This window comes from Dermacentor silvarum, chromosome 7 (genome assembly GCF_013339745.2).
Source record: "Dermacentor silvarum isolate Dsil-2018 chromosome 7, BIME_Dsil_1.4, whole genome shotgun sequence".
Taxonomy (NCBI): Eukaryota; Metazoa; Arthropoda; class Arachnida; order Ixodida; family Ixodidae; genus Dermacentor; species Dermacentor silvarum.
In genome coordinates this window covers 35089165-35114692 of record NC_051160.1, presented here as the reverse complement: position 1 = coordinate 35114692, position 25528 = coordinate 35089165, and the positions used below count along the sequence as shown (strand labels likewise).

Sequence of the window (25528 nt, the reverse complement as noted above, 5' to 3'; positions counted from 1 at the left end):
TGTACTCCGATGAAGAGGAGGACTATGCCAGCTGGCATGCGCGTTTCTATCCAGGCGCGGTGAAGAAGAAGAAGTCGCTGTGCAGTAGCGTGCTGTATTAAAAAGGCGACCTGCTGCTATTCCTCTTGATCAGGGCTGTGCGACCTCTATTTTTGACGTTGCGACAGTATGTACTCTATGTAACCATGCTCGGTGTTGTGGCGTCGGCGCTGCTTAGCCGAAGTCCGACGACAATTGCTACGTGCCGATTACCCGACGCTGCAGATAATTTGCTTAATTACGGCGCGATATCTTGCCAAGCAGATTGCAGCACCCGGTGATAAGGTTAGCCTTCTTCAGAAGGTGGTTTACTCGTTTCTACTGCGATAGCCTTTATACGGACACTCCAAGCAAATTTTATTGCGATAGCGTTCATATGGACACTCCAGGCGAATTATTGCCGTCGTCATCGTCGTTGCCGTGAGGTGCCGAATAAATTTATGCTATGTGCCACGCCATGCTATATGACATGCGGTATATGCGGGTTATATCGCCACATCATTCTACAAATAAAGTTTCTCACACCAGGTCTTACGTTCTTGGCAAAACTATTACTCAATATTTTAAGAATGACAGCCCACAAACAAATGTCATGAGACAAAACACCGACAGTGCGTGCCTTTTATCTTAAATCTTCTCAGACTTAAATATTAAAAGTGCGAAACAATAACAGAGTTCAAACTTGAAAATGATGTCATTTCATTGACGCGGCTGTGCACAACCTACGGGATCGGCCCAGGGAAGCGGTTTGAAAGATACCGGATACGGAAAACTGGTGGTAAAATGGCTAAGAAAGACGTTGACTTTATTAAGCAAACATAAATGAAGTTGTCCGATGGCAGGATTCAAGCAGAGGACCACCAGCACAACAGCTCGTTGCAAAGATTTTCGGATGTTGCAATTTTAAGAACGGTCCTTTCATGGTAGGAAGAGAAGAAACACGTGGCTTAACTGCAAGAAGTACCGTAAGAAATTCGAGGTGGCATCGCGTGTGTCCGTTACGCGTATAACTAAGGAAAGTGATATTTGACAACCTATGTTTGTGTTGTTATATTGTTTAGTTAAATTAGAGCGAAACATTCTTTGCGAGCATTCCCGGACTTTCTTGACCGTTGCTGCTAGGTGCCGCTGCTGTCTCGCCGAGTGGGTCACGCTTAAAAATATTAAATTACGTGCCCGGTGCTGGGATCGAAACTCGAGCCCCCCGCACAGCAGCACAATCTTCTAAAGATGAGGCCACAATAGCTTTTTTGTCTTCCATATTGCATGATGCCACAATAGCACGTACATTTGTATCGTTGCAAACGCCGACTACTTCTTTAACAAGATCGCCGCCTGTGTCGCATTGCGTAAACCCGAGTGTGCAAGAGCACACGTGGGCGTGCCAGTTACCTTTACGACAAAAAAAAAATTCACCGACGATTACGATACTCCTTAATGCGAAATTTGGGTGCAGCACTATACGTGTTCTCATTTCGCGATATATTGGCTGTCACGGACAATGTCTCGTGCGGCACGTTGAAAACGGAGCAAAGGGTGGCTCGTTATTCTGGAGATCGCGAACGCCAGCGCGTGGGAGACGCGCGGGCGCGATTCACAGCAGCCGCCGCCGACGGGCCTCCAAGACGACGCGCACTACTCTGGCGCCATCTCGTAAGCATCATCGCCGCGCTACGCTTTTCTTCTCACGCTTTCGCCGTACCCTCCTCCTCCGCTTTCCGCCTCGTAATTCCGCTGCACCCTCCTCTCCGCTTTCCTCCTCGCGTCTTTCTTTCCCCGCGGCGCTCCGCGTTCGCTCGGTTACGCCGACGCTCGCCCCAGGAACGGGCGCCTAAGAGGTGCGCTCCAGAACGGGCAAATGAAATGGCCAAATTCATAGCATTTGACTGAAAATCTGAAAGTTAAGGTGACCGCTTTCCCCTAGTAGCGTCTGTTTAAGTAATACCGACGCAAGTGAGAGAAAATAATTGTGCATCTCATAAATAACGACCGATTAGAATCAGCAACATCATACAAGTACCTAGGTACGTGTCCATATAACCAACAACTTATCTTGGGATAAACACATTGAACATATTAGGTCCAAAGCCTACAGTACTCTAGGTTACCTCAGTAGAAACTTCTTTACACTACCATCTACCGTTAAACTACCTTTATACGCTACATACGTTCGGCCACAGCTTGAATATGCATAAGCGTTGTGGCAACCCCGCTCCCCCCATGTTAAATTGAAAACATCGAGGCAATACAAAATCGTGCCACCCGTTTTATCTTATCTATTTACCGCAGAACATCCAGCGTAATCTCCATGAAATAACCATTACAACTTCCTTCGCTTACCAGCATGCTCGCAGGAAATATTCTCGCCTATGTCATGGTTTATACTATCATAACTCATATCTGTTTTCGCTGTTGATACATGCCGCACCTTTCACGTCAGCGCGCCTCGACCACCGCCAGAAGGTTCACGTTCCAAAAAGTAGCACAGTTACCCATTCATTGTCCTGTTTCGATAAGACTGCAAGAGACAGAACCCAGCTTCCTATAACGGACATCGGCGACACCATACGTTTTAAAATGCCCTACTAACTAGTTGATTAGCTGGGCTTTAACCACTGTGTGACTCTATTCACATTGTTGTATTTATGCGTGTTCTCTTAGATACTCATTGTACATATTATTGTATTTATGTGATTACTTGCTTATATATTGCTGCTAAATTTTCAACCCATGTTATTTTTTTCAATTAATCCTTCCATATTATCAGTTGAAATACTCATGTACGTTTGCGCCTTCCCTCTGTAATTTAGTATGTACCGTTATGTTAAAAATAAATAAATAAATAAATAAATGCTTCTTGTTAAGAAAGGGCTGGCGTTTGGAGGCGAACCCATCGCGCAGATTGGTTATTACTCGGTTTGGGAGCAAGGGCCCAGTGAAAAAATCCGGCCGCAAACTGCCACGATAGCGGGTGAAAGGGCCAATCTTGCCTATTCAAAATTTCAGGCAACCGTAAACGCTGCCGTGAGAGGTCTCGCGTACTTTTTATCTAGCGGCCTCGGTTTTATTATGGCTTCATTGCAGTCTCTGACTTCGGGACCTCCTTCTGTATATTAAAATCCTATAATCTTTTTATTCACTTTCAATAAAACCGATTCTGATTCTGATTCCGGGATTTAACCCTCGCAGTGTATCATTTATGATACACGAGATATGAAGTGTGAAAACGTCGGTGGTTTTTGCAATAGACCCACGAAATAGCATTCAAATGTTCACGCCACACTTCGCGTACATTTTCCCGTTTGTGTAGTACAGAAAGTGTGCGGCAGGTGGCAGTGAAGTGTCTTTGAAAATGGCGGCGCCCAGCACCAGCGGCATGGCAATCGGAGTGCGGAAGTTTTACGGCCGTTCATCAAAAAACAAAGGTGGGAATGACATCTTTATGTAACTATCATTGACAGGAAGCCCTTGTGACCACTTTAGAAGTGCTTAGCGTGCTTTGTTGCTACCTAATATTTGTTTTAAAGCGCACGTGCTTTCAGCGTATCATATATGCTACAGTGGGCATTGCTTTGTGTGTCCGGGCATGGGGAAGCTGTGTCTCGCTTTAGAGCTCGCGTCGTTCTCGAGCACAGTTTTCTTCTTCTACCTTGGTTTTGGATCAGGTTTTGTCATAATGATGGTGTCGCTGCTAAATCCTCTAAAATGACTGTATATTTTGCAGCCGAAAAGATCCGGAACCTGCTCGAGGAGATGCCCAATGGAGGGGACAGTGATTTTGGTGACCTCAGTGATAGCGATGATGAATATTTGCCTGACATCGGTAAAGGAGCCATGGCTGACCCCACTGTTCAGAAAAACAGTGGTGACAGCTCAGAAGACAAGGAATAAGTTACCGACACCAACAAAAGTTCAGATGCTCAATTCTTGGCCAATCCCCCGAAGTGGGTACGAGCCATGTGCTGAGGACGTCATCATCATCATCAACAGCGGCACTGGGTCTGTCGACCGAGGACATTGGAGGAAACGCCTTTTGGAATGTTCGCTGCCGGTGTTCTCAGAATCAAGCACAGAGCCACTTGTGGTAGAGACGCCTCTGGCTTCAACTGAACCTGTTTGTACAGTGCGCAGATGGGACAAACAAGAAAAAAGTTTTTTTTTTTTCAAAAATAGAACTAGCCACAATAGCAACCTACAACTCCTTCTTGGGGGGTGTAGACCTTTTCAACTACTTGACTGAACTATACAGATTTGCCCTAAAACTCGCAGATGGTATATGCATCTATTTTACCAAAGCATCATGGTTGCAACGGTGCCTGGCTTTTGTAGAGAAGGCACTGCCTCGAATTGAAAGAAAAGCACGCCAACCTACGCCACTGCCAAGCTAGTGTAGCAGAAGCACTGATAGCCGTGGGTAAACGACCAACTGTTGGAAGGCATTCACTTTCACAACAGCCAGCCACAAAAAAGCGCAAAGCTGCTGTAAAGCCGCCCGAGAACGATGTGCGCCTAGACGGGGTGTTGGTCACATGCCAATGTGGAGCAGCAGTCGGCTTCGTTGAAAGTCCTGCCCCTGGCAGGAGCGCAGTTTCTCTATTGCCTATACTGCGTCAAGTGCAAATTTCATCTTTGCTTCAACAAGGATCGCAACTGCTTCGCCGCCTACCACCAGTGACTGCTGAGTAGTAGCTGGGGCCCATTCACGCACTACTGCCCAATGTATCATATATGATACATTCTTTTTCCTTGGGATTAAAAGTGCAAAAAAAAAACAAATGACTTTGATGATCTTTTGTAAGTGTTGTAAGCAGAAATAGAAGCAAAAATAATTTTTACTACTACTCAATAATTCCTGGACATTACAGGGTACGAGCCGACCCGCGCAATCTCGAAGGACATGGGGTTTTACAAGTCCGTTTCACGCATCGACCTGGAACACGACCGAGACTTGCTAAAAGGGTGGCCTACCGCAACAAAATTTGTTCTTTTTTTATTTCTTGAAAAAGTTAGTATAAAGGACACAGGCCACGTATAAAACTGCCTAAGTTCTTCGAATGTTGGAAACCGGCGTTACATTGCACCGAAGCTTTTTGCGCGCAAATATTAGAACTAGCTTGAGATTTAATTGAGATTTTCATGAGCTAGGTGGTATGATTTGCAGCGTTATGTTCGCGTCGAAATAGCAATATGTGGAAAGTCGTGTGTATCGATTAATATCACGGGAGTGGTTAGTGCATGGCGTGCCAGCGTCAGTTTGCACGGGCGCGTAAAACGATTTCCAATTCGGATGCATGCAATTGCGCTGTTCGCTTTAAGTGCCCCTCGGCGCAATAGGGTCGCTGACACGCCATGAGGTTGACAGTCGATCAATATTTTATTGCGATAGCAATTATATGGACACTCCAAGCGGATTTATGCTGTCGCCGTCGCCGTGAGGTTCCGTAAAGAGTCCAATGGCGATGAAATCGTCGCCGCGCGCCGTATGCTGTATGAGCGAGTGAAAGCGTACGAGGGACGCGCGCTTTCACGGGGAGCGAACGCACGGCGGAGAGCAAACGCGACTTCTTCCGCCGCGCGAAAGGCCGTGGGACGACGGTGTGGGAGGGAGGGGAAGCGACGTTCAGCTGCGGCACCAAATGCGTATTTATATCCAAACGTTGCGAGGTGAGAAGGTGGTAAAGACTTCCGACGCTGCTCGACGAGTGTCCCGTTCTGATCTTATCGAAAACCTCCGAGCGCCCCCAGAGGCACCGGCAACAGTCACCAAGGCCGCGCGCGTTCGGTGCGAACGCGGGCAAAACGCCGAAGGCGTCGACAACAGTTCTGCGCGTTACTGGTACTGCTGCATCTCTAAGGTTATACAGCTGATAAAACTACTATCCTTACTATCCTTACTCCTTACTCGCAATTGATGCTTCGCCTTTCGGGTGAAACTGCGAAATTCAAAGAAATATTAATATAATACTGTTATTATTAGATATTAATAAATAATAATAAGCAAAAGGGTGTACTTATTCACGACTCATTTCTGGGTTTGTCACTGAAGCATGCGATGTATATGTGTTATCTGTCGCACATTCATTGTACTATGGTGTACGAAAATGTGGGTCTGTGTGTTCAGGGAGGACTCACGGCTGCCACGCTTGGGGTCAAAAACCACGAGATGGCGCCACCAGAGCGTGGGCTGTCGCATCGTGCACCGCTTGCGATGCGCTACGGCAGTTTGCATACATCCTGCTTAAGACTGCTTTTTTAATCGCTAACACGTGAATGCTAACATGTCCCTGTTTCGAAGGCAACCTGGCTGAGCCATAATCCGTTAGAGAACTTCTTGGATATGCACATGCAATTCTTACAATTACGTGTCGCAAACTAAAAAATGTCTCAATGAAAACCTACTCCTTCGTATGCAGATATTACTCAAACAATACATGAACATTCAATAACGGCATTGCATACTTCCTTTCTAACAGTCACATGATCAACAATCTATTGGATATAGCAAAAGTAATTTATTACCGAATGATTATTTCCATAAATACTCAATGACTTAGGTAATATGAGTAATGCAAAGCAAGCTTACAATTAATATTTATATAATTAAATAATTAATTGTAAAATTTCGTTTAATCAGACATTATTAATCTGCCCCCTTGTTCGCCTTCTCTTCTCTTGGTCTCTTCTGTGCACTTCCTCCTCTTTCACGAGCTTCACACGGGCCTCCCCTCTGTCGTCAACCCTCCTGGGTTGATATGGTGCCACGTTGTTCTCAGATGTCGTCTCAATAACATCTTGCTGTCCACTGTAGCACAGCGTCCTTAAAATGCCTTGCTGGTAAGTGGTCTTCACAACTTTGTAGGGTCCGGTAAAAGGAGCTTTTGATCCTTGCAGACCCCTCCGAACAAGCACGTAATCTCCCACTTGTATGCGCGGTGGTTTTACTGAATGTCGGCGGTCGTAATTTCTTTTCATGGCGGTCTTGTACTTTGCACTTTGGTCTTCAGACTTCTTTCGTTCTTGCAGCACCAATAGATTCGTGATTCCCAACAGGTGGTCTGTGGGAAGCCATTCCGATTTGCCATGGTATGCGAAGTACGGTGTGCACCCCAAGCCAGCCATGTGTTAGAGATTGTGGTGGTTCACAGTCGCGTCAAGGGCACATTTCCAACCCCCGGAGAATCCCGGGTAGAGCGCGATGAACTGTTTCACATCTCGTATCGCTTTCTCCGCAAGTCCATTTTCTTTGGGATGGTATGGTGCAGCAAAACGAAGCTCAATGTTCCTCTCATCTTTTCAAGCGATCACTTCTAATAGCTGTACCATTCTAAGCGATGATTACTTTGGCGTGTTTGAACATATCACGGTTAATCAATGAGATAACGCTGTTAGAATCTTCTTTCCCGGGCCTGCATGCCACCATAAGCGTGCACTCATCAATGGCCAGTAGGAAGAAAGCTTGCGTATTTCTTACACCCTGCCCCCTTTTTTTTTTTTTTTTTGAGCTCTGCGAAGTCAAGGTGTATAGTTTCAAATGGTTTTCTGAGTATTTTGGTATAACCATTGTGCTTCCACGGGGTCTGAACTGCGCTTTGCAGAGCTGGCATCGATGACACGTCTTCACATATTCTGTTTCATCGTACTCCAGTGAAATCTCTGTTTAATCTTCCAGTACGCCCTCCAAAAGCCGTCATGATCCACCTGATTCCGGAGAATCGTGATACAGTCTTAAAGTTTTTTGTACACTCGTTGAGCAATCGAAGAGAATGCAAGTCAGGCCGTTTGGATGGCCATTTGGGAGATGCGCCTGACGCACTCTTCTTTCGTGCTTTTTGTTTGTCCCTCAAATACTGTCCCTAGGAAGACAATGGTGTTCTTAAAGAATTCCCTCTTCTTTACGTTAATCTCTAGCTCAGCTTTGCTAAGTGCCTCTAGTACACGGGATAGATGCGAGCAGTGGTCATCACGATTCTTCAAATAAATGAGGATGTCATCCACATAACGTTGCAGAAGATCCCGGTAAATTCGCTAAGCACGCTGTTCAGGATCTTCTGAAACCATGCACCGGATTTTTTCTAACCGGAAGGGAGTCGGTTGCATTCGAAAATGATGAAAGGAGTAAGAAATGGTGAATTTCTTGTAGTCTGCTTGCACCGGGATCTGCCAATACCCTTTGCAAAGGTCGATTCGGGAAAACCATGTAACATCCGCCTGTCTCATCAATAATATCGTCGATCCTTGGCATGTGGCATGAGAATGAATCAGTCTGACGCTTTACAAGTCTATAATTAGTGCACATCCTGATAGTCCCATCAGCTTTGTTCACAATTGTGATCGGAGATGCAAGGGCATATGATGATGGTCGAATAATTTCAGCATCTAGCAAGCCTTGTACCTCTTAGCAATTTCTTATTTTTTTCCATAGGACATCCCACCGGTCTTTCTCTTAACCGGTATTGGGTCGCTGAGCTAGCTTGAATGGAACCTCACTTACTTTGACTGTCGGAGGGTAACCTACGATGCATATCAGCTCCGGCAACTGCGTCGGTACATCCGAATTCTCTCTGACCAACTTGAGACGTGTTTGAGAGTCTGCACACACATTCAACTGGGATGTCGTAACCGGGATACCTACAACGACTTCATCACGCCATGAGATGTTTATTTTAAATTCTTTTCATGTCAGAGCGCGCCAGTATAATGTTAAATGTGGCGTCATTAGCGAGTAGTACTTCTACAGTTGCTTTGCTTGCTTGAAATTTCACGCACACGCGTGCCCACTTGTCTAGTGCTGGAGAACTTCCGCCGTAACTGTGTACCTTGACAACTTTCCCGCTGAATACTTGGTCTTGCGTAATTAGTAGCGAATTAGCTATGCTAACTGAAGCTCCAGTGTCAATGAATACTTCAATGACGTTTCCGCTGACGCTCATGTTTGCGTACAGTAGGCCTGCTGCAGACTACGCCAAGAAAACGGTTTCTTTCGGTGTCTCCAAAAAGAATGAAAAGTACGGGCTTACCGGCTCCTTTATTTGTCTCGGGTTACGAGTCCACTCTTTGGTTGAGTCAATTTCAGCAATATTCGCTGTAGTGCTGCGGCCCCTACACGCCTGGTCTTCCGGGGATCCAATGGCTTAGCTTCGGCTACTGATGTTGCTCTCCTGCACATTGGCTAGTAAAAGGTCGTCGGGAACGTCTTTCAGTGACTGTAGGAGTTCATCCTGTTATAGCGTGACGTCGCATATCAGTGCGCACCCAGTGCGCGCATTCCTTGTGTTACGGATCAGGTGATCCGTGTCTATATAAGTGCACTGTGAAATAAACGGTCATCCTTTTGCTTGTTGGAATGCTGCCTGTTCGCTCTATCGCACTGGCGACGAGGATGGGATGTGCCCGCTTCCACTAGCTCAGTGCCGAAGCAGTATCATAGACAGTCGGCGGTCGACAGCCACGGAAAGGAAGGCGGCGGCTGCCCTGGCCCGGAACGGTTGAAATCGTCGGTACCACAGCAACGAGTCAACGCAGTCATCGGAAGAGCGAACCGATAAGTATACCGTCACTTCACTGGAAATGGCGCGACTCGGGAAGCTAGACGAGTACGACGAGAAGGAGCAGAATTTTGAATCCTATTTAGAACGCTTTGAGCATTTCGTCACTGCAAACGATATCAAAGAGGAAAAGAAGCTGGCCGTATTTCTGAGCGTGATAGGACCACGAACGTACGAGGTGCTCAAAAGTTTGGTAGTACCCGCCGTTCCTGGGGACAAATCCTTCGAAGAGGTGACAGTGCTGTTAACGAAGCACTATAGCCCAAGCTGTTCTGTGATCGCCGAGCCCTGCAAATTTAACAAGCGAGCACAAGAGGAACAAGAAAGCGTCGAGGATTTCATAGTGGCCTTAAAGCATTTAGCAAGGAAGTGCGATTTCGGTCTGTTCATGCAAGACGCACTGCGAGACAGATTAGTGGCAGGCATAAGACGCGAAGAAACGCAACTCGCCTTGTTTGCTGAAGACAGTTTAACCTTTGAAAAGGCGTGCAAGATAGCCTTGGACCGGGAGCAGGCTGCGCGACAAACAGCGTTACTGCATGCAGAAGGCAAGGAAGCGACGCTGCATGCCATGGCGATAAGAGTTCAGGGAACTGAAAAGAAATTGAAGCTTCGGAAATTCAAGGACGTCAAGCGAATCTGCGAAAGATGTGGCAAGGCGCATGCCGCTAGTGTTTGCTGGTATAAGAATGTCCAGTGTCACAGCTGTTCACAAATCGGCCATTTACAGAAGATGTGTCCCAGCAAGTGCAGAGAACTAAAAACTGCGAACGTGGTGGACTGCTCTGATAGTGACTCTGAATTCGATGTGTACCATGTTATTAACACCGTTCGTTCTGGATACGAAGTGCAAGTAAACGTAGAAGGGAAAGACATCTGCATGCAGATTGACACGGGAGCTGCTGTAACCCTAATTCCTGAGAGTGTTAAGCTGAACGCATTTCCTCATGTCAAGTGCGAGCCGTCGCGAGTCATCCTAAGAACATACACTGGGGAACCCATTCCAGTGAAGGGACAATGCAACGTTATCGTCACGACAGGAAAGCAGTCTTTACGACTGCCAGTTATCATTGTCAAAGATCACGGCAAACAGCTTCCACTGCTGATGGGGCGAAATTGGCTCGAGATGCTAGGGCTTGACTGGAAAAGTGTGTTGTCCGTAAATGTAAACGACGCTAGCAAGGTGGAAGCAGTGAAACAAAAGTTCCAAGGGGTGTTTTCTAAGCAACCCGGAGTAGTAAAGAACTACCAAGCAAGGATAGTTCTTAAACAGAACTGTACGCCAGTCTTGGGCAAGGCCAGAAACGTTCCATATGCGCTACGAGATAACGTAGAAAGGGAGCTGGAAAGGCTGCAAAAAAGCGGAGTTATACGCCGCGTGATGCAAAGCGATTGGGCAACGCCAGTGGTTGTGATTCAGAAAAAAGATGGCTCGCTGAGATTGTGCGGGGACTACAAAGTAACAATAAATCCCGCGCTAAAGACCGACCACTACCCATTGCCTCGTCCAGAAGACTTGTACTCTGCAATAGCGGGTGGCAAGGTGTTTTGTGTGCTGGATCTTTCAGCCGCGTATCAGCAGATTCCGCTCGCTACCGAGTCCCGACCACTGCTAACTATTAACACGCACGTGGGACTTTTCGAGTTCCAGCGGTTACCGTTTGGTGTAGCCAGCGCGCCAGCCATTTTTCAGTCATTCATGGATGAGGTGCTCAAGGGCATACCGCACGTAGGTTGCTACATAGATGACGTCATTGTGTCCGGAAAAAACTTCACCGACTGCCAAAAGACGTTGGAACTAGTTCTGCGGCGGCTTAATGATTACAACGTGACTCTGAAAGAAGAAAAGTGTCGTTTTTTTCAGGACACCGTGACTTATCTAGGTCACACTGTGTGCGCTGACGGTATCTATCCCACGGAAGAAAAGATAAAAGCGGTCACGGAAGCGCCAGAGCCCACTTGTCAAACAGAGCTAAAGGCTTATCTAGGCATGTTAAACTTTTACGCAAAGTTTTTAAGCAACATTGCCTGCGTGGCAGAACCACTGTATCGTCTGTTGCGCAAGGGCGAAAAGTGGTCGTGGACACGGGAGTGTAGCGAAGCTTTTGCTGCTACGAAGCAGTTGCTTGTGAAGAGTACTGTGCTCACCTTTTACGACGTAGCGAAACCAATTGCTCTGTCATGTGATGCTTCGCCCTATGGTTTGGGTGCTGTTCTTTTTCATGAGACTGCAGAGGGACAAGAGAGGCCAGTGGCGTTTGCGTCTAGAACACTTACATCAGCTGAGAAGAACTATGCTCAGGGTGAGCGGGAAGCATTAGCACTGATGTTTGGGCTAAAAAAATTTCACCGCTACTTGTATGGAAGAGAGTTCACTCTTTACACAGACCATCAGCCACTGCTCGGAATATGAGGCCAAGACAAATCTGTGCCTACCCTTGCGGCAGCTCGAATGCAAAGATGGGCAATGACGTTGGCAGCATATAGGTATAAACTAAAATATCGAAAAGGAAGAAACGTTGAAGTGGCTGATGCTCTGTCCAGACTACCACGGCCTATTGTAGCGGCCGACGAGCCTCCCGAGTGTCTCTTGCTTTTTGACAGCATGCCACTAAAATCTGATGACGTGGCTAAAGCTACCAGACGTGATCCCACCTTATCTCGCGTGACACACTTCATTCTAAATGGCTGGCCTTCGCAGTGCTCCGAAGAGTTGAGACCATTTTATTCACGTCGCGATGAGCTATCAGTAGAGCAAGAATGCATAACATGGGGATCACGGGTGATCATACCTGATAAGCTTCGGCTAATGGTTTTGCATCAATTGCATGAAGACCACCCGGGAGCTAGCCGCATGAAAGCGCTCGCAAGAAGCTTTGTTTGGTGGCCGGGTCTCGACCTTTCGATTGAGAGCTACGTTCGACAGTGTCGGGTGTGTCAGGCCGTTCAGAACGCGGCTTCACCTGTTCCCTTGCAGCCATGGAATTATCCCACCAGACCCTGGCAACGCGTGCACGTGGACTATGCTGTAAAGGGCTCCCAGGCGTTGTTAGTCCTCGTCGACGTGTTCTCGAAATGGATCGAGGTCTGGCCTGTGTCATCCACTACTGCTAACAAAACCATTGAAAAGTTACGTTGTGTGTTTGCAGCTTACGGTCTACCCGAGGTACTGGTGAGTGATAATGGACCGCAATTCATTTCGGAAGAGTTCTCAACGTTCTTGAGTGTGAATGGTGTAAGGCATGTTAAGACGCCGCCGTATCATGCCGCTTCTAACGGAGCGGCCGAGCGTTTAGTGCAGACAACCAAACAAGCTCTGTTGAAGCAGGTCTTACATGACGGACTTAGCCACAAGAAGCATTCCTTCCTGGAGTGTTTGGACAGCTATCTTATGAGTTATCGGAATACTCCACACAGTACCACTGGCCAGACCCCGGCAGAATTGTTTTTGAAAAGACAGCCACGGGTGAAGCTCTCTTTGCTTAAACCAGATTTTACGCGTTCCATGCGGGAGCAGCAACAGCGCATGAAAGAAACCCATGATGTGTCGCGTGGGGTTCCTCGATGTTTTTCTGTGGGGGACGCTGTGTGGGTGAAAACTGTGCGAGGTGAAAGCGTGTCGTGGGACGATGGTGTCGTGACGCAAGTTGTTAGTCCCGTTACCTATCTGGTGAAAGTGTCGCAGGCTGTGCGATTTACGCATGTGGACCACATCAGAGCCCGCTACGCAAGCTCGGGTTCCTCAAGCTTTCCGCCAGTACAAACTGCTCCTACAGCCTCGGAAGACACAGCTCATCCGTCTGCTCCGATGTCTAGTGGGCCAGTCGCCGTGCCACCTCTCGGGGTTTCAGGCGCGAAAGAGTCTGCAAATCAGCAGCTTCCGGTACCTGAATCGCCCACGCCCGGAACAGCTGCCCCCGGCTCTTCGAACCAGCCAGACCCTGCACCTACAGCCGAGCTGCCACTTCTTCGTCGTAGTGCCCGTGTGCGACATCCCCCGAACAGATACCAACCCAGTGACTTTCGAAGTTAATCTAAGGGGGAAGAAGTGTTATAGCGTGACGTCGCATATCAGTGCGCACCCAGTGCGCGCATTCCTTGTGTTACGGATCAGGTGATCCGTGTCTATATAAGTGCACTGTGAAATAAACGGTCATCCTTTTGCTTGTTGGAATGCTGCCTGTTCGCTCTATCGCACATCCAATTTCCCAGGTTGCCTTATCATGACTAGGCGCTGATAATATTTTGGCATTCCAAGAATAATCAATGGCTCTAGTGATGATTCCCGCATGTCACCACCTTTTTCAAAAATTTTTTTAGTTTTGGCCAATAAATTTTTATTTCACATTGACCATATAAAGGACCATTTTAAATGATATTCAAAAGCAAAAAAGAGTGAAAAAAATTATACTGGCATTTGTTATTGACAAAACATTGCCAAAATTTGGCTGTTACGCGAACATTCATAACTAGCGAATGGAGTGCAGGAATCGTAAACTTTTTGGCACAGAGGTAGCCAACTAACCAGACTGTGCAACGAACTAGGATCTTTGCCATCCAATGATTGGGAATCAAGATATAGTAAAAATACCAAAGAAAACAAAAAAATGTGTCATTTTTGTCTGCATTGCTTGGAATAAAACATCATTACATCAAAACTTATCATTCGTTTTCATTAATCCTAGTTCATTGCACAGGCTAGTAATAAGGGAACGCGCGTACAAAGTTTCGTTTAAAACTATTTATTGATTTTGAAGTTACAACTGTTTGCGCAACAGGAAAGTGCAAGAAATCAAGTTTTGAGAAAAACAAGAATAAAGTTTTCCAATCCTTGCAGAAACCAGATCATCATGCCCTAGAAGGCTAAAATCCACTAGGTTCATAGCTAGGGCCCTTCTTAACTGCCACGAGCTCTGTTTTGGCTTTTATTGCAGCCCATATTTTCTTGCGGAGATATTTTGCCTCACCCGTTGATTCATGCTGGGCCTTCTTCACACGGTACTGGTCACTGGTTCAACATGCTACAAACGTGTGATGGCCAGGTTCAATGCCTGCTTCCCTCAAAATATTTGTTGTAATTCGTTTTCCATCGTTGAAGTGGCACACAGCATCATATAAACCAAAAAGGAGGATGGGTAGGCTCACGCGGACGTCTTTGGTACCCGTTGCCATATCATACCGTCGAAACTCGTTACATTTTGGGATTTTCCGTGCAAGCACTTCTTTAAATCCGTACAAAGGTCAGCATAAACCGACTTCACTGTCGTTTGAATCTTTTTTCGAATGTTTCTTTTTTTTATTTTTTCGAAAGTTTTGATTGCAACTTTTGTTTCAATCGCCTTTTTACCTTGAACTTGGCCATGCCGTCCTATAAAAACGTTCAGAATATGTTATTACTTTTGCTACTAAAAATAATAGCTATAAAAACGACGATCCCAGTAGCATTCAGAGCGGCAGCAAAAGCGCGCGCAACGTGAACAACAGAGACGCACTTTTAACGCTTGTAGCGTCAGGCATCCCCCTTACGGAAATTTAAAGCAATGTTTTAAAAAAAAGATGCCTTACAAATTGTCTTTGAATATTCTTTTACGTATCAGACTAAAACATAAGAGAAAAATCTCAATATACGCCGCTGATTTACGTTGAATTATCAGTTTTTGTTACCACATCCCTTTCGTTTCGGTTTCAGAACCGTTCACCAGCTGTTAGTAAGTTGGCTATAACTTTTGAACTAAATAAGATAAAAACATAATTCTTTCTGCAGAACATTTTTGAATGTTTGGGAATTCTCGAAATCTAAAGAAGAGAAAATGCATATTTAAAAAAAAAATGCCTTTTCAAAGGTGGTGACATACCTTAATCTAAGGGGGAAGAAGTGTTATAGCGTGACGTCGCATATCAGTGCGCACCCAGTGCGCGCATTCCTTGTGTTACGGATCAGGTGATCCGTGTCTATATAAGTGCACTGTGAAATAAACGGTCATCCTTTTGCTTGTTGGAATGCTGCCTGTTCGCTCTATCGCACATCCAATTTCCCAGGTTGCCTTATCATGACTAGGCGCTGATAATATTTTGTCATTCCAAGAATAATCAATGGCTCTAGTGATGATTCCCGCATGTCGGGGTCTGCGCGTTGCAAAAGCAACCATTTTTCGTAGAAGTAGTTGATGGCAGATCCTTCTCGGGGCTTGAATGGAATGGCTTTTTCCCAGCATTCTATCGGATTCCAAGCCAATGCTTTGGTAGACCTTTCTACACCTTTGTTAACCCATGGTACACCTTTCTTGACCGGTAAGCACAACTCGAACCACTTGACATTTCCCAAAAGGTACTGGCGTAAATTAGAGATGCGGTCACAGTCCATGGTCCAGTTGTCTTGCGAGCATGCATATTCAATAAAGTGAAGCCATGTTGACGGCCTTGACGATGCACAAACGAGAGGTTCTGGCTTGATAAGTTCTTGCACCGTCTGCTTTGTTGATTGGAGTGTTGATGACAACATAGTCAGTAGCTTTTGCACTCGCTGCGCTTGCTATTGCTGATTTTGCAAGAGGTGTTGTATAACATGTCCGGCAGCTCGAGTTCCGCTTTTAACTGCGGTTTGTCTACTCTAACTGTCAATACAGCATGGGAAGTCAGTCACACGCACATTCACTCTGGCAGAGCCAACAGATTCGAGATTCTCAAGCGCTGAATTGGCTCAATCAGCTACGAAGGCCAAGAAGTCCCGTATGCTGACATTTTCAGGTAACTCGACAGCTTCGTCTTCATCTTCCTGGTAGTTCTTCACCAGTAGGCGACCATCTTCATGTCGGGCAATGGTAAATGATTCAAAACTGCGACTGCGCCAAAATGCAACATTCCGTTTAATCAGACATAATTAATCTGGCCCAGTTGTTCCTCTTCTCTTCTCTTGGTCTCTCCTGTGCGCTTCTTTCCTTCTCTTTCACGAGCGTTGCATAATTTATTTATAGATTTATAGTAATCAGTTTTAATTACTTGAAATATTTCAAAGTAGGATAATTGAAATTAATTCAATAACAAAGTAAATAATTAGACGCATTCAGATCTTTATATTGCGGTGACAACCGCTACGTAGAATTTAAACTGTAATACCTCGGAGAAAATGAAGCCTTTGTTTTTTTTAACAAAGCGTCGTTTGAACTACATAAACAAAAAAAAAGACTCACCAACAACACAAACTTCGACGTACGCGCTAGCGATTTATAACCAGCACAACTGACAACAGCAGGAATGAGCGATGGATCGATGGGGGCTGGAGGCGGCGCAGCTGTCGCGTGCGCTGGCATCCAAGTGCAGGACCTTTCCACACTTGCCGCCTCACGGCAATGCACGGTGCGTGCCCGCCCCTGAACACACTACCATCTTCTAGTACACTTTACTTGTACACGTCTCAATATTTCTGACAACACATCATTCCACTTGTGGCTTTATCAATGCTATTCACATGCAAGTCTATCTAACCCAAACTTGACTGCTGTTTTGGTATCCTTGTGGAATTACAGTCCATCGTAATGGCATCTTTTAGGTCGTGTACCTAGTGTTCAGCGTATTGTACGGTTATTTGATTTGAATCCGATAACCAATCCGATTGCTACTGTCTGGATTTAAATTTCATTGATTTCATAGAAGTTTTCATTGAAAGGAGGCTTCATTTCGTCAGGTGCAGCTCGTCTCAGCCAACCATGCCTGGCAACGTGGGTCATCAACCGCTATCATTCGAGATATCGGCGCGGGATATCAAGACCTGCCTCCCTGGGGCACGACAAGACCGTTACTATGACGGGTGCGCATTGTGGTGCTGCATACGCCTATTGGTTACTTGAGTCATGCGGAAAGAAGATACAGGCGTACGAAATGTATTCATGATCTGAGGGAGGCGAGGCGGATCCAAAAGAAAATCCAGCGCCGCATCGATACGCTACAATCTCACAAGTGGAAATCCTTTTGCGAGTCCTTGGATCCTCGAAAGCCTCTGTCCCACATATGGAGAACTCTGCGTGGCCTACAATCGTCTCCACAACAGCGCCACCCTTTTAAGTCTCTTGCCCTGCATCAAGGACGACGTGAGATCGACGTTGCTGAGGATTTCTGCGCAAGAATCGCTGGCTTGCCAACACGACCTGTACCATTAGCACGTGATGTTGCGGCATCCAAGGACTCTCGCATGGATCTCTTGTTCTCTATGGAGGAGCTCGAAGCTGCGCTGGCGACTTGTAGGAAGTCATCATCGCCTGGGCCCGACGGTGTCACATACAAGGCACTTGGAAACCTTGGCCACAAAGCCCGCAGTGTACTCTTGGAGAGATACAACGAATCCTGGCGCGAAGGATTGATTCCTTGTGAGTGGAAAGTCAGCCACCTAATACCTTTACTTAAGAGCTCTAAGTATCCATTAGACTTGGCATCGTACCGTCCCTTCGCTCTTACCAGTTGTGTTGGGAAACTAATGGGAAGGATGGTGTTGACGGGTCTTGAATGGTATTTGGAACACAATGAGGTATATCCCAATGCAATGGCGGGCTTCCGGCGCGGTCGGTCAATGGTCGATAACGTGCTTGATTTGGTAACATCTATTCAACACCAAAAGAGCATGAAACGTTTAACGGTGGCGATGTTTCTTGATGTGAAAGGCGCATATGATAATGTAGCGCACCAAGCAATCCTCGATGCTTGGATAGATGTGGGCATTGGTGGCCATGCACTGCGCTGGATTCACAGCTATTTGGAGGATAGATCCTTCTTCGTACTTACAGAAGATGGAATGACATCCCACCATGTCACCAGCAAAGGTGTGCCACAAGGCGGAGTGTTAAGCCCCACGCTCTTCAACGTAGCACTGCTAGGCCTTGTTGGATCATTGCCAAGGACGGTTCATATATCCATCTATGCAGATGATATCTGCATCTGGGCGGCCGGCGTAACTCGTCCGCAGATACGAGCGAGACTGCAGAAGGCGGTCACACAAACGTCGTCCTATCTGCGTATAGAATTCTCCACTAGAATTCCCCTAGAATTCTCCTCCGAAAAGTGCCGATTAGTCGCATTTACGCGCAAAACAATGACTCCATATGTTCTACGCATAATTGGACAAGTAATTGCTTACAAAATTAAACACCGTTTCCTTGGAGTCATCATCGATCATGATTTGTCTTGGACGCCACTTATTTCATATATGAAAAAGAGGTTGACTGCAATAGCACATGTATTCAAATTTGTCGGCGGAAAGTCTTGGGGTGCATCTGTGCAATCGATGCTACAGCTATACCATGCATTATTTATGGGCTTCCTAAGATACAGCCTGCCCAGTGCTGGGAAGCCCCAGTAAAACGAACCTTCGAACACTCCAGAGTATGCAAACCCAAGTTCTACGGACGTGCTTCGGCCTCCCTAAGTGTGCATCCACAGCGGCCACAATCGCCATAGCACGTGACTACCCTGTATCAACGTACTTTGCAGTCGACGCTCTAAGAGTGCACATTCGACATGTCGCAAGGACCCCCTTTCACCATCTTGCTTGCCTGCCAACAACTAGGCCGCATACGAGTTTTAGCCGTCTCCTGACTATATACGGAGCATCGCTACCATCGAATTACGTCCCTGCAGCATGGCCTTCGTTACCACTGTGGTCTCTGCATTCACCTCGAATATGCCTCATAATTCCAGGCGTAAATAAGAAGGCACAAATTCCGTCAGCAGCATTGAAGCAGGCTCCATTATTGCTACTACATGAGGTCCACAGTGACCGCTTACATGTTTACACAGATGGGTCGGTCATGCACTCCAGTTCAGCAGCTGCAGTATTTGTGCCAGCAAAATCTACAGTAATAAAATTCCGGACATCGCACTTGACATCGACGACGGCTGTCGAACTTACAGCTCTGTGTGCATCAATGAAATTTATCGAACAGGAACCGCCCCAGAAATGGTCTATCTTCTGCGATTCCAAGGCCGCCCTCCAGAGTTTGCTCTCTGCACTACGCCGTGGACCCCACGAACGACTTGTCGCGGACACACGCGAAATTTACCATCAAGCAGTTGACAAAGGACATGACATTTTCTTTCAATGGCTGCCAAGTCACTGTGGTATCTTTGGAAACGAGCAAGCGGACGCAGCCGCTCGATCTTCACATACCAGTACCGATTGCGTCGCTATCCCTATGTCCAGAACAGACGCAGCAAGAAAGCTCCGTGCGCTTGCTCGCGAGCTTACGTTAGCCCACTGGAATTCAACGGACTTTGAAAACCAGTGCCTCTGTTCCTTGGATCCAAATCTGAAGCTCCGCCTTCCACATGGCTTAACACGACGGGAGGTAACTCTCATTTGTCGCCTAAGACTTGGAGTAGCTTCCACCAACGCGTACCCCTACCTTCTGGCCACAAGTCCAGATTGTGAAACTTGCGGGTGCAAAGAGACTATAGCACATCTTCTGTGTGATTGTCATCGTTTTAGTGCACAAATGAAAGTCCTCAGAACCTCGCTCGACAAGATAGACAGCCGTCCCCTTACGGAAGCCAGAATTCTTGGTCCCTGGTCCCAGCCGACGTCGGAACGAACTGCTTTAAAAGCGCTAGTACGGTTTTTAAAAGAAACAGGATTTCATGAAAAACTATAGAATTGTGCGGACAGATGTGTTTTTGTTTTTTTAATCTTCTCTGGTTTTCTACCTTTTCTGCCCTTACCCCATCCCCCCGTGCAGAGTAGCCAACCGGACACTTAACCTGGTTAACCTCTCTGCCTTTCGCCTCTTATTTTCCTTCCTTCCTTCCTGAGTCGTGCAGTTTTTCTAAAGTCTGGCGATCATTGTCATGCCCAGCCCATAGTTTCGGACGCTCCAATGAGAGTGTTGTCGATTCTGCCGTGGTTGTACTCTACTTTGTTTATCTGTTGCTTCTGGTCGCTGGCGACGTGGAAGTACATCCTGGTCCCGCCAATGCAGCTCTGCCGCGTCCACTTGATTTTAACGCGATAGTGTTTAGGGCCCCGTGTCACAGAAAATCCGGTGTCAGCGTTGGCGTCGGCATTGGCGCCCGCGGCCGAAAAAGTCATCCCCAACCACGTTTAGGTATGCCACACCATTTTATCATCAATGTTGCTTATACCTTGTCTTGCATTCTTGGCAAAGCTATTCCTCGGAATTTTCAGCATGACAATGCACAAACAAATTTCTTGAAGCAAAACACCCACAGCGCATGCCTTTTATGTTAAGTCTTCTCAGACTGAAATAATAAAGGGGGAAACAAATACGGAAACGTAAAAATGATGTAATTTCTTTGGCGAGGTTGTGCACAATCTCCGGGATCGGCCCACGCAAGAGGCCGCGTTTCCACCATAAAGCTCGCCTACGTGCATAGCGTTCACCGCCAGTGTTTTCCAGTAACCAGTACGGTTGAATAACCTGCAGTCGTCGGGAACCATGTGTATCATCAGTCAGGGATCTTTGAATGCTATCGCGTTCCACTCTTAAAAGCGAAGCTTAAGCGTCCTCCCAATTTTTGTTCCGGAGACTGTGATTAGGATACAAGGATAAGCTCATATGCTGCGAGGACTTAAAGGCGTTCATAAAAAGCAAATAAAAAAATTGCCTGAGGTTTAACTCTCTTGAACCTAGTTATCACGAGCGAAAGGTCTGTTTAGCTTGGTTTTGCAAAGACTATGCACCCAGTGTTTCATTAATGCACGCTTCCGCGCTTGCTAAGCTTCTGCATTAAGTGCTAATCTGGCCTCCCTTTGCTCTGGTGTTTCAGCAGCCAACTTTGCTTGAGATTTCGCAGCCTTCCGTCTAGCTATATCTACTGGATGATTGGATTCAGCTTGTCGCTTGCGCTGTAGCGCACGCACAGGCGGCCCAGCCGGCGCGGCATCCATGGCGAGACTGAGCTACCAAGTGCCGGTGAAGCATCCGGTAAACCCTTACCTAGTCACGTGGTACCGCAGCGGTGAGGCCCGCGGGGTGAATCTCCGCATGGCTGCCATTAGCTGTTTTAATGCAGATGCTCAATCGACGCTAGCGCCAAGGCCCCCTTCAGTTACAGCTCTATAGGACTCCGCCGCCTCCTCGGCCCGCCGTTGTCGCTTGCGTTCGATGCCTCGAGTTTGGCCTGGCCGCTTGCTGCCTCCGATGCGCAGTTCCCCCTTACACGTCTTCGTCAATGGTGGAGTATACCTATGCCATCTATAAACTCAGCCATTCTCTCCCCTTCCTTATAACTCTTCTCGTACGGGGTTTTTTCGCGCATGTTCGTGGGTTCTGGCGGAGGTGTTTATACGCACATCGTACGGACGAATGGTGGTTTCGCCCAGCCATATGCAGCTTCGCTGCGAAAATGTTTTAAAAATATAGCGTGACTGTCAACCGCATGGCGTGCGAGCGACCCTATTGCCTCGAGGAGCACTTCAAGCGAACAGCGCGATAGCATACACACGGACTGGAAAGCGCCAGCGCAAACTGCTGCCGACACGCAATGAGGTGACGCTCACGTGATATTAGATAGTTTTAGTATTTCGGAAATGGCCCCATGCTAAACGCAAAAAAATTAGCGGGGTCAGGCTACGCATGCTCAGAACGCTATTTCAGTTTCGCGCGCAGCATGCGTCCGCTATTTTTCGAATGTAGCGGAGACGCTAAACGCTCACCAAGTTTTTAGCGTTGCAAACATGGCGGCACCCTCGGAATTGACGCCTGCCGCTTCGCAGAAATCGTCTCGTCCTGCTGCCTCGTAGGACTCACTGATTTACAAATAAATGGTGCTGCTGGTTTTCGCTCCGGGTATTCTGGCTTCGGTAACGGCCTACGGTCGATAAGACAGCGTTGTTTTCGCTGTCGATTCTAGGTTAAGCACACTCCACATGCACAGCGAAAGCGTAACTCTGCCTGTAAACACTCGTCAGACTGAGGCAAGAAATTGTTGCCCAATTTATTTTATTATAATTGTTTACGTGCTTCAATTGTTTTGAACTTACTAACAGCGTACAATGCGTCTCAAAGGTGTTACCGATTAATTTGCGTGCCCGAGCGCTTAACCACGCAGGCTCTTTTCAAGGCTTGGCGGGGATCCACACGGCTAGTTTGGTTATCGAGCTAAGTTTTGCACTTAGCGGCACATCGTTGTCTCACGCTATACTAAAACTCTATCGAACAGCGTTCCGCAGTGCGTAACACACTAAAGCTAACGCAACCATTTTCCGCAATACTAAAACTCTCTATTAACGCGATAGCGTTTAGAGCCTCGTGTTGCAAAAATCCGGCGTCGGGGTCGGCATTGCCACCCGCGGCCGAGAAAACCACCCCCAACCACGCAGGTCCTCCAAATATATTTTACCACTAAAGTTGCTCACACTTTGTCTTGCATTTTTTACAAAGTTATTCTTCGGAATTTTGAGAGTGACAGTCCAAAAACAATTGTCACGAAACAAAACACCGACAACGCATGACTTTTATGCTACATCTTCTCAGGCTGAAATGTTAAAGGTGCAAACAAAAATTTGTCGCAATTTCACCCGAAGGCGAAGCACCAATTGCGATAGCAAATTAGTAGAGAGCTATACGGAGTAAGGATAGTAGTTTTATGAGCTGTATAAACTTTGACATGCAGCAGCACCAGCAACGCGCAGAACTGTTGTCGATGCCTTCGACGTTTTGCCCGCGCTCGCACCGAACGCGCGCGGCGTTTTTATATAAATACGTATTTGCTGCCGCAGCTAAACGTCGCCTCCCCTCCCTCCCTCCCTCCCGTCCCCCCACAGCCTTTCGCACGACCGAAACAGTTGCGTTTGCTGTCTATATATGGAAAGGAGTAAAGAGACGCTTAATTCAGCAGCCCTTCAGGAAGCACGGCGCAGAACGCGCGTTTGCTCTCCGACGTGCGTTCGCTCCCCATGAAAGCGCGCGTCCCTCGCACCCTTTCACTCGCACATCCAGCGTCCGGAGAGCGGCGACGAATTCATCGCCGTTGACGTCATACGGAACCTCATGGCGACGGCGACGACGACGGCGACGCCGATGGCAGAAGTCTGCTTTGGAGTGTCCATATAATCGCAATAATAAAAGAAGGCCGGCCCACGAAAGAGGCCGCGTTTCTACCAGAAAGCGTACCTTCGTGCACAGCGTTTACCGCCAGCGTTTCCCGGGAAACATTACGGTTACATAAGCTGCAGTTGCCGGGAGGTGTGAGAAACAGTTAAGGATCTTTGAGTGCTATCGCGTCCTCCAAAATTTTATGCAACAAAAGTCAACATGCGGACAATAATTCGACGCCAACATCGCATTGCAAATCATCCAACCTAGCTCTTGAAGACCTCGATTAAATCTCAAGCTAATTCTGATATTTCCACACGAAAACATACGCTGCAATGTAAACGCCGATTTGCAACATTGAAGAAGGTAAACACCGTTTCATACGTAACATATGTCCTTCACACTAACTTTTTAAATAAATAAAAAAAGAACGAACTACGTTGCGGCGGGACATCCTTTTTGCAATTCTCGGTCCAGGTTGATGCGTGAAGTGGACGTGTAAAACAATGGCCTCCGAGATTTGTGCCTGCCGGCTGGTTCCAATCGTGGAGGCCATGGTAAAACCAAGGTCAGGCGCTAAATGTACGCGAGCCTTTGTCACGGTGGCTTTTACGGTTGCCGCAAATTTTGAAGCGAATGGATTTCTTGGCTCCTTCACCCGTTTTCTCTCTGGGCCCTTGCTCCAAAACCGAGTTATAACAAATTTGCGCGATTGGTTGGCCTCCAAACGCCAGCCGTTTCAGAAGAGGAAGCATTAGCTCGGAGGCACCTATCTCAGAACATGGGAAATGAGAAATCGATTTGCCGGGCAACCCCGGCTCCAAATTTGATGAGGCTTGCTGCATTTAAAAGTAAAAAGTTAAAGTCCAGTGACTGTTGGTATCCAATTTTCGATTGAGGCCGTCGATGTATTCATAAGAACTTTTGAAAATCTCAAACTTCCAGAACACAAAACTGTCAGGTTTACAACTCCGTAACTCATCAATGAAGGATGATACCGCAATTCTCTTAATTGAATCTAATTGTACATATCAAACGGACAAATTTGGTGTATTAGGCATGATTCTCAATTACACCAATAATATGTGAGCAACACTTTTGCAAAACCTTCGTAAACATTCTATCAAACTCACGTAAGATTTAAATAAATACATGAAATTTCTCCGCTGGTGAGGCTCTACGGGATCCAGTTTACAGAACGGCGATATCTATTCGTGGTGCAGAGCTACGAATTCGTAGTGGTGCAGAGCTACTATTCCTTGCTTCTTTCTTTGAACAGCTGCTCAGCCCTTGCCAACTTTATTAGGAGCTGACGACAAGACTTTGACGCCATATCTGGCCCCTGCTTTTTAAAAATGTATGTGAGAGAGAATGAACGGAGAGAATTGCCGCTACTTTCTTACTCCTCTATGACTGTAGCCTGTTTTTCGATATCAATCAGGAATTCACACTGTATCTTTTCTAAAATTCCTGTCTTTCTTTCTCGACAATGCGTTCGTTGTTTGCGAAGCCCAAACAATCATGCAGAAGTCTGGTGTAAGTATAGGGGCAAAAGTAGCCCCAGTCCTTAGTAACATTTTTCTTAGCCGCGTTGACGAAAATGTGCAGAGACTTGGCCGGGGATTTTATACGCATTTTTAGATACGTAGATGATTTTCTTGTGATTGTCGATTCCCTAATTGAGCCTGAAATTGTGACGCATGCTCTTGATGGTGTTAAAGAAAACTGATCCGGACTCAAATTCACCCATGAAGTTCCACAACATAGCATATACTGCAACACTTAGATGTAAAGCTCACCTTCGGACAAGACCACCTGTGTTGCTAGTACTTGCCTAACTGCGGGAGCCCCTGTTGAACGACAGGTTATGATACTCAAAACTCGTAAAAACATGGGGTAGTTGCC

The 25528-nt window shown here is 46.7% G+C and overlaps 1 protein-coding gene across 1 annotated transcript; it reads left to right on the top strand.

Moving 5' to 3' along the window:
* The first annotated feature begins 9416 nt into the window (after nt 1-9416).
* LOC119458790 (uncharacterized) lies at nt 9417-13617 on the top strand. The gene is made up of 2 exons (XM_049671432.1): nt 9417-10732; nt 13076-13617. The coding sequence occupies exons 1-2, from the start codon at nt 9607-9609 to the stop codon at nt 13615-13617; spliced, it is 1668 nt and encodes a 555-aa protein (XP_049527389.1). The 5' UTR covers nt 9417-9606.
* Nucleotides 13618-25528: the final 11911 nt, after the last annotated feature.

Coding starts and splice junctions, on each gene's coding strand:
- LOC119458790 (XM_049671432.1), top strand. CDS start 9,607: ATGGCGCGACTCGGGAAGCTAGACGAGTACGACGAGAAGGAGCAGAAT. Junction 10,733..13,075: donor GCTAGGGCTTGACTGGAAAA/GTGTGTTGTCCG, acceptor TGCTTAAACCAG/ATTTTACGCGTTCCATGCGG.